Source organism: Antrostomus carolinensis, unplaced genomic scaffold (assembly GCF_000700745.2).
Source record: "Antrostomus carolinensis isolate BGI_N321 unplaced genomic scaffold, ASM70074v2 scaffold2939, whole genome shotgun sequence".
Taxonomy (NCBI): domain Eukaryota; kingdom Metazoa; phylum Chordata; class Aves; order Caprimulgiformes; family Caprimulgidae; genus Antrostomus; species Antrostomus carolinensis.
In genome coordinates this window covers 203,529-213,681 of record NW_010337694.1, presented here as the reverse complement: position 1 = coordinate 213,681, position 10,153 = coordinate 203,529, and the positions used below count along the sequence as shown (strand labels likewise).

Genomic DNA, 10,153 nt, shown 5'->3' with positions numbered 1-10,153 from the left:
GGCGGGAGCTCCCCCGTCCCCCGGCCCTGCGGGGCGCAGCAGAGTGTCGTTCACCCGCCCTCAAACCCAGACCTGCTCTGGTGTCTCCTCTCTTTCTCCCTGTCTGCAGTTCTCCGCCTGGCAGCGCCCAGGGCCAGGCTGTGCGGTCACTCTGAGTTACGGGTGCGGGCCTTGGGGCTGCGGGAATGGGAGAGGCTTCATTGCCAGCACTGGTGACCTCTGTTTTGGGGGTGTGGTGTGGTCCAGAGGGTTCAAAGCCTCCTTGCCCAGGTTGGAGTGTGAGGGGTAGTCAAGCTGTGATAGCCAGAAAGTGCATTAGCAAGGGGATTTGGGGGAAGGAGAATGGTGCAAGTGATCAATGTGTTGGGCTAGCAGCTCCATGCTCTCAATATTTCTTTAATTTTCGTAAAACTAGGGATTGATTTATTGGTAAGCCCCAGTGGTGTATTTGCCATTGTCACATTAAATATCTCAGTTCATTCATATGCCATTCCAGGCAAATTCGCTTCCTCTGAGACAGGTAGAGGTGTAATAAAGCTATCACCAAGCAGGGAGTGCTGACATCTTTGTGCGTGAAAGATGTGACAGTGGAGAGATCCAGATAGATTGTATTTTGTTCAGCAGTTTCAGCAGGTGCTGTTGAGCAATTGCTTTTCCTTCTTGAACACAGTGTTCTTCCAGATTACACAGGGCTTTAACTTTTCACCTCTTTTGTTTAACTTGAATATGAGACTGGAGGAGACATAGTTTGTAGTGTGCTTAGTGTGATGACACATCTTCATGTTCCCAAGCCCAGAGGCTGGATAGAAGTAAATGTGTGTCTATCCAGCCAGGTGTTTTACGAAAATGTAAGCGCATAATGAGTGCTTGTAATGATAGTGCTGGGGTGATTGGTTCCAGAAAGCAATATTCCTTCTTCCGGACATGCTGTGGGGATAATTTTTACACTTTTTTGGCATATGGGTTCTCAGCTGTTGCTACAAAAAAAAAAAAAAAATCAAAGTCTGAGAAACTAGTTAAACTTTTACCTTACGTTCAAATATGGGTAGAGTCTAAAATTGTTATTATTTTGACAGCAAAGCAGGTTATATCTGTAACTGGCACCTTTGGATCTTGCACGGTCGCCCTTGCTTGGATCACTTGAAAATTGTCATCTGAAATGATTCCTTATCCCAACTCTATTAAAAGGCTGATGCTCTTTTAAAATGTAGTTTATTTTTTGTACATACTGAATCCCCAAGTTTACCGATGCGTTTACCATTGTTGGGTTTTTGATTGCTAATTTGTCCTTTAATGGCTTTGCATACACTTTGCTGAATGTGATTGTAAACACTCAGATGCGGAGATTCAACTGGAAATGTGTCAGTGAGGAGATGTAGCAGTTAGAAATATTTATGACAGCCAGCGTGCTTCAGAACTGTTTCTGTGCAAAGCCTTGCAGTGTGGACGTGTCTTTCAGGATTACAGACAAGCCCTTGTCTTTGTCATCAGGAAAACACAAGCGTTTTAGTGGTGTTGCCAATATGTGTTGGAGTCCTAGCGAAAACCCAGGAGTCAGATCTCTTGCTTCTTGCTGTAGATTGACAGTTATGAGGGATATTAAACTGCTTGGCACGTGATCACTGTGATATACGCTGCATGAAACCTGGACATATGTGTCAGTTATATTTTTGATGGCTATGTAGTAATGAGTCGTTTGAATGAAAGATTACTTAGAGAAAATTATCAGTAGCTGCATCAGACTGAAGTTAAAGAAATCAAGAAGTTCCCAGCAGTCTTGTAAGCTTTCGGCTTGTGTACAGCTGCGGGCGAAAAAAAGGTGAACTGAGTGTTGGGTTACGCTGTTGGGTCAAGCTTCACGTTGGAGCACGTCATATGGTATGTGCAAGGCACTCTGTGCCAGGACTCTGGTTAACCTGGCTGCTGTTGCTTCTTGGTAGCCTTCAGTACTCAAGACATTGCAAGAGAGAAATTTATTTTTTTTTTTAAATATTGTGTCAATATCAATCTGTTCAACAGAATTGCGTTGTACCATAAAGAATCTTAGCGTGCTCCTTTCCAGAGGTCGTTGTATTTCAGTGATGATGGAAGAGATCCCTAATATTAATCTGGGAATGCTTTCAGATATTTAACATAAAGTTTGCTATATACTGAAATGGAATATTATCTACCTAGGGAATACTAGGCAGAAAAAGTTAAATGTATGGAAATTAATTGGGCTTCGAGGTGCAATTTCTGAATTACCAATTACACATTTCTGTTAATATTTTTTTTTTCTGCAAGAGTTGAGCAACTAAGTCTTGTTACAAGACAACTAATTATCAGTGTCAGACTCGTCTCTTATGCCTCAGTTTTTAAGTAGAATGATACTTTCTGTCCTAAGTGCTATTACATTTTCCTGTGTTTAGGAAAATTGCTCCTGACAGAGTTGAAGTGGGGTTTAGATGTGTAAGTTACGTACTTCCATACATACAGCTTCAGAGAAGGATTTTATATAATTTTATACTGCACAAATCTCTTGCAGTTTGATAAAAACTAATAATTCTGACTGTAAAAGGTACATAAATATCTTATTTAAAATATTATATGACTTCAGTGTGAGATTGAATTACTTATGAATTGCTTTAGTACTAAAGCTATTTCTACATCAGAGAGATTTGAAGTAATTAATACAATTAACATTTATCACCAAAGCATTATTTTCTCGTAGAGCTCCTTCCTAAATTTCTGTTTACGAAGAAGTCTTGCATTTCCTTCTGAAATTACCCAGTTATCAGATAAATGGAGTGCTCTGTGTGTTTGTACATGTGTGTCCTATGTATTTTTTTAATTGCATCTGTGTGTTCACTTGATAACTGGCCAGGGGTCTTTGAGTGATTATTGAGAGGAAAGAAAACTTTGTGTGTGTGTGTTTGAGGTTGAAGTTTCAGTCCCATGGACAGGTGGCATTAGATGTCTGCAGAGCAGTTTAATAGTCATAAAAACCAACTGCAAAATATATGTATTGTGATGCCCGTTTCTGCTGTATTTGCAAACTGTGTGAAGTCTCAGAGTGACTCGTTTCCTTAATTCCACTGAAAAGTTATAAAATACTCCGAACTCAACAATGACTTCATTCTCATACCGAGGTGTGAGCTTGTTGAATGCAGCCTTTAATACTAAGTTTCTGACTTGGCAAAGCTAATTTCACTGTTCATAGAAATAAGTGGACGTTTGTCATGGAATATTAAAACACAAAATGTGATGTCTTTTTGTCTGGAAGTTGTGGTATACAGTAGGTGCTCTTGCCAGCTGTGTTACACAGTGTTTTCACGAAAGAATTTGAACACAGACTCTAACATAATACTAAAAGGTGTTTGTTATTTTATCCATTAGCTGTAAAAATATTATAAAATTTATAAACTTTTCACTAAGGAAACAGGGTGCTAAAAATAAAGCCATAAACAAGGAGGGTAAGATAAGGCTGCACAGCAGTATATATGAAAGGAAAAATACATTTCTGGTGTTATGTGGATATAATTTCATCCTCATCCTGTACCATGACTGCAGGAACATAGCTAAGAACCTCAATTTTTGAAGCAGATTCTCTGCAGCATCTCTTAAGTAGCACAGAGAGAATTGCACAAGTGTGTTTTATAATGTAAAATAATAGTTGATTTGTTGATTTTAGATTTCTCATAACTTAGGAATATAGTCTTCTGAAAAATGGCTACTTAAGACAAAGCAGTTGGGAACTGGTGGCGAATTAAATTAACATTAATTGAATTGTGAACCATTGTTGCTCCTCAGAGGTGCTCTGTAAAGCTGTAGAGTGTGATCCTGTGCTGCTGAAGCCAACGGTAGCTTTTCTGTCGATTTAAATAGGTGTGGGGTTTGGCTTAGATCCATGTGAGTTCCACTAAGTGGGCCTGTGGCATGGTTAGAAATGTTTTATTTGATCCCTTTTGGTGTTAAAGTAGGATTAAAAATAATAGAAATTTTCTGAAGAGTAGGCTGAACTCCTTTCTGTGTTTATGTGTTTGGTTTGGGACACTGGGTAAGATGAGTTTCATTTTTTAAGTTAGTATTCAGGTAGAAGTTCTAGTGCATATATATATATAGAGAGAGAGAGATATAGATATAGGTTTTGTCATTATTTTCATCCTTAGCTGTAAGGAAGCTACCAAGATTCACAAGTTAATTATACCTCAACAATTTTCTAATGTTAGATAGTTTACATTAACACATAGGAGACCATATTATCACTGTACAAGCAGTTATAAAGTTAGGGAAGTAGTTATGCAATTTTGATTCTTGGTTTTAACCAGAAAATCTAAGAATAAAATGTCACGTGTTGAGACTTACAAAATCCTTATTTCGGTAACTGAACAATTACAGTCTAATGTGTGATTCTCTTTAATCTCATAAAAAATTTTGGAGTAGCTAAAATTGTTGAGTTGGGAATTTAACTAAAAAAATGCTTTCATATATAATCACCTGCTGCCTTTACACGCTCCTTATGAAATGTAATTCCAGAGCTTCACTTACGGAGTTCTATTACTAAGAACTGAAAATGTACATTTAAAAAAAAAAAAAATTATTTTTAATTCTTATATCATTAACTTTTTACTTTTATTACTGGTATATTTATAACTCTGGAGCAGAATAGGTCTCTTTCCTCAAACTTCATTTACATTTTGTAGCTGAATTTGGTATCATTTTTTACTATGGCACTTATTTCCTTATTTTATGTGCATCTGGCAACTTTCTGGATATGACTCTGGAGACTCATGAGGTGAAACCTTGTGCATTTGTAGCATCCTTCAGCATGACCCTTTCTTTGGACAAAGAGAGAGAAATATTTTGACAGGTATTAAAGAGGGGAGCTGTCTTCATCCTAAATACAGCCTCTTAAGTTTTCCAGTAGTGTATACAGAAAATGACTTTGCATCCTCTGGACTGCAGCTTCTTTTTATTGTTCTTTTCCTTGAGCAAATAGGTGTCAGGAAGTGAACTCAAGGGTCACAGGAATGAAAATGTGAATCTGGGTTGTTAGTCCCATGTTGGGCAATGTGACTGTTTTCAGTTTGGCTAAGAGAAGAGAGTATTTAGGATTTTTTTTCTTTTTTTTCTTTTTTCTGAAAAGAATCTCTACATATAGCACGTAAGTGATTTACTTTCTCATTTGAAAGTAAAGGTGAAATAAAAAGAACTTGCTTTTGCGAGTTGCATGTGCAATCAAACTATTGTTTCTTTATCTGAGTAGTGTTCTGAAAAGTTATATGAGGCAAAGTTCTCTTTATGGCAAAGATCTGAATGTGATATTTTAGTATCTAGAAATGCAGACTAGTCACAGCAGTTGAACTGACTTACAGGTCCTGTGTGCTTTGTTTCTGTGGTTTTCATTCTTTCTCTCTCTGTAGAAGTTGGTCAGACACCCAGCTCATACCGACTCCCTGAGCTTCAGTCACCTTGTTACGTACTAGTCAGGGCAGGCAGAAAGATCCGATGTGAAACCATCACAGACTACAGAACAAGAAATCTCCTTTATCAAGTTGCTGTTGTGATTGTGTGCATTCTTAGAACCCTTTCTGACTGAGTAATTGAAACCACTCTTGAAAAAAAATCCTCAAGGTGCTAAATACTTTTTGTTTTCTTTCAGACAAAATCCGGAAACTACCTTTGAAGTATATGCAGAAGTGACCTGTTCAGGAATCGGTTGCATTGGGAAAGGTACTGTTCTGCACTGTAATTCTACCTATTTATTGGCTAAAACAGTTCTTAAGAACCCTATGTTGTGAGATAATGAAGTATATTTAATATTCTGCTGTTTGAGCTTTTAAAGGTCTCTTAATCACTGGTTCTGCGGAATCTTTTACAGTTAGGACTAATAATGAGAAATCCTTGCCTCTATCCCTGATTGTGGGCATTATTCTGATTTCTTTGACTGTTTTGCCTTTTTTGTCTTTTAAAATAGAAATAACTCTTATTTCATTAGGCTGGAAAAAGTAAATGCATTTTCAGATTTGTATTTGCTACTCCTATAAAGAATGGGTAGTTTTAAAACAAAAAAGTACTGTAAAATTTCTTGCATAGAATTTATTTTTACTTCCTCTTTCTTACTTGTCTACAGAAGTATTTTTATCTGTTCCCAGAATTCTTCCTTCGATCAAATGATTTTATCTAGAAATAAGGCAGGAGAGCAGCTGTGATTTGATTACCTATTTTTACCAACCATTATTATCAAGTCTCAATTATACAAATATTTTTGTATATGATTTCTGACAAGTATTCCTAAGTTTATGCTAGAGAGGTCCCAAAACTGCTAAAACCAACAGGTAAGTTATACTTGTGGATTTTTGATTGCACTTTTTTCTAAACCTGAGGAACTTGATCAAATAAGCGGGAAAATCAAAGGCTGAAATTCATAATCCCAGGATGTAGTTCAAGATATTGTTTTGTGAGATCAATCTCTAGAATGTTATGAAAAGGAGGGATGTCAAAACTAAATAATTATGATTAGTCAACATATATTGAAGTAATATTCCTTTTATCTTTTATGAAATGGTCATTGTATATATGGTATAACGAACCAATAGGAAGGATTTTCATATTTTATTGACTGGAAAGCCACTTATCTGCTTTTATATCTGTATTTGTTTGTTACAATCAGCAAAAGTCAAATAGCTGTAACTCTTTCCTTTACTGCCAGAGCCTCCATAGGAGTTGTAACTGGAATACAGTGTTGGCTTGTCCTACTGCTATATACCATCACGACTATTTGATGTAACTGCAGGAGCCCTTTTAATAACTGGTCTTTGTTTCTGCACATCTGACCTGGATTCTAGTGCCAGAAAATCTGAACAAATTTGACCGTAAACATTACATTGTACAGTACTAGTGTCTGGGTATAATCTTCTCTTTGAAGTTTGTTTGCATCCCCCTGGAGGGATTAATTCCCTGCTGAGGGAAGGTGGGTTAAAAAGCACGGAAACTACTTTACAGGTTTTTAATTGGAGAATTTAGTATACATTTTGTTCTATAAACCAACTGATTCTGTGGGAGTTTTACTTGGTTGTGTTTTTAAGTTTGTTATATGCACTTGTAGGTGCAAAATCTTCAGAAATTGTTTTTAGTGAGCAGAAAAAATGTTTTATAATTGTTTTTACAACTTATATATTCTGGAGTTATTAATTGTCTCTGAATAATATTTTAAAAGATTTTTCCCAACATTTTTTTTTTATATTTAAGAGATGCCCTTTATCCTCAGGAATCTTAGATTAGTGTATCCCCAAATATTCAGTCCTATTCTGAATGAAGGTTGTTGTTTGGTTCTCTGCAGCATCAACTGCATTTATCAGCCATGCTGTATCCCAGGCAAATCACCATTCCAGAAATAGAGCCCTAAAGACCTCCATGTAGTTTTTTCTACTTCTTGCCTAGCTGTTCTATGCCAGAAGAGCAGGAATATGTCTGTTAAATGGCAAGGAGCTGTTACTGTTAAGAAAAACAAAATGTATAGAAGTTGTGTAAGGAACAAATTACCAGGCATGTTTAAAAAAATATTTCTTCCTGTGTAATGGATGCAAAACTAACTAAGAGAACTGTTTTTGAAGTTTGTGTTTAGTACAACAGTGCTATTGATCACTTACAATGCCCTTAATTGAAATAAACTGTATCGATCTTCTGACATAGTCTAGAGGGGAGTGAATTGCTCCAAAGCTGTAACAGTGCTAGTGTGGGAGATTGGCTTGTGGGGTGGTGAAACGTGCCTCTATTTTGTTTTATTCACAAGTGTGTGTAGCAAAGGATGTTTTCCATGGAACTCCATGTAACATAGTTAACTATCAACTGCAATTAAAAGCTTTAATGTATTTCGTAGTTGACTTGCATCTTGCTGAAATGGAAGATACTGGCTTGTGTTATTAACTGCTGACAGACAATTGTACATTCAAGTAGCTTTGTTGCTCCTGTAATTGTTAATGATCTAGCATAAGTGTTTATCTGGTTAATAACTTTTGAAATGAATGAAAGCAGCATTATCCATTGAGTGTCATATAGAAGATTCTCTCTTAGTTACCAAGATAGTTGACTGCAGAAGGACAAAGTCTGTTCTGGGCTCCAAGAAAGACATCAATAAACTGGAACAAGTTCAATGGAGGGCCACCAAGATGGTGAGCGAGCTAGAGCACTTGCACTGTGAGGAGAGGTTGAGAGTTCTGGGCTTGTTCTGCCTGCAGAAGACTTCAGGGAACCTGAATAGCAGCCTTCCATACTTGTGAGGAGTTCATCAAGATGAGATATCCAGGCTCTTCACAGCGGTGCGTGGCAGGAGGACAAGAGGCTGAATGAAGAGGTGTTCTAACTGAATATCAGGAATGTGTTCACTGTGAGGACAGTCAAGTATTGGACCAGGTCACTCAGAGACGTCCTTGGAGGTTTTCAAGACCTGACTGGATCACAACCTGAACAACCTGGTCTGACCTCACACTTGGCCTTTATTTGAGAGGAGGTTGGACTAGAGACCTCCCAAGATCCCTTCCAGCCTGAATTATCCTATGATCCCAAGATTTCTTTCCTAGAAATGTAAGCTTCAGGAACATCTAGAGGATGTTTTGTATTCTTAATAAAGTATGAAGAAAAAACTTAATTGAAACCAAAGAAGTTGAAAAGCAAACATTGTTTTATTCCAAACCAGGCAGAACTCTGCCAGACCACAATGTGATGTGTGAACTGAGAAAGGAAATGATCACCGCATCGGCTCAACTGTGGTCTCCCTGGCTTTTCCCCTCTAGACTGTTCAGAAATTAATGGCCATCTCCGCTCAGCATTGGTGATTTCTGTATTTCTGACACATTAAGTCTTTGGCACGTTATACAATTCCAGCGTTTAGTTGTATCTAAAAGCTGTGTTTGTGCTTTTCTTTGTTATATTCATAGATCTTATTTGGGGACTTACAGATTTTTCTTCCTGGGTCACTTCATGTAAATCTGATATCTTTGTTGTGAGAACTGTGAAGCAGGCTAGCTGCAACTGTGACTGGCAACATTAAGATGAATATTTGTCATTAAGAAGATATTTCCTGAAGAGAAGACAATTACCAAAGCAGTTTTTGTTTTACCCTTGTGATTTCTGTGGAAGCTGGGATTTCCCCTTAGCTAACTGAATCTATGTTAGTGTGTGTGGTTTGTTGTGGGTTTTTTAAAGAACACTTAACTTCCTAAAATTGAATGAAAATACAAAACTGCTTTTATCTTAACTTTGTTCCCACTCGTTGTGATCTTAAAGCTGCTGCAGATCATTCATCAGAAATATGATATGATAAATTTAAGGATCTTGCTGGTCCTGAGCCAAAGATCCTCTCTTGTTAGATGAGGCTGTGAGAATTGTAGTCTTAACTGTCAAACTGTTCATGTAGAAAAAGAGAATTTGTTAGTCTAAAGTAACCGATCAAAATAGTCTCTAATGTATGAACATTTGAAAGTAAATGCTCACAAGAGTAAGCCACCTCCCTACACCCTTGTCTGGGAGGATGGAGCATGCTTTTGTGTGGGGTTTTTGTGTTCTCGCCAAAGCAGACATTATAAAAGTATGTCAAATCTGTAGCTTTACCATGTAGTGTGCCAAAAGGCCTTTCTCTCCGAGGACCTAATCTTTCATCTTTTTGTGAGTGTAGCATAAATTCTTGCTGTGTGTTCAAGGAAAAAGCTAAAATGGTTTAGTACAGCTAAAGGATTTCTTTCTTTTTTTCTTTTTTCTTTTTTTTATTTAAAAAAAAACCCCACATGGTAAGTTAGAAGCCTAAATGCGGTAGCATGGACAAAGTGTAAGTGTGTTAGAGTTTAACAAATGTTCACTGGATTAGTAAAGGAAATGTAGTTTATACTACTTCTTTTATGACAGAATTTAAAAGGTCTTGCTGTAAGACTCGCCATGTGCTTCTTTCTTTTCTGGAAAACATACCACTAAGTTGAAAAGAGAGATGAATCTTAGAAGGAAACTATTAACTCTGAGGGAGTTTATCATTGTTTGAGAGAAAGGATGAGATTTGCATTTGAATTGGCTCTGAGAGTAGCATGTACTACTAATCTTGTTCGTACTAGAAGCTTGTGAGTAGTTTAAGTACTTCCTTCTTTACTTTTCATGTTCTAGCCTTGTGTTGTAACAGCTCTTT

At 37.2% G+C, this 10,153-nt stretch overlaps 1 protein-coding gene across 1 annotated transcript in view; it reads left to right on the top strand.

The window, feature by feature from the left end:
* Positions 1-5,641: 5,641 nt before the first annotated feature.
* The window catches only part of LOC104530603 (DENN domain-containing protein 1A), a gene marked incomplete at its 5' end in the record, with an annotated part of 179,147 nt that continues 174,635 nt past the window's right edge, over positions 5,642-10,153 (top strand). The window contains 1 exon segment of the mRNA XM_029086801.1: positions 5,642-5,712. Coding sequence (XP_028942634.1) covers positions 5,642-5,712 — 71 coding nt within the window.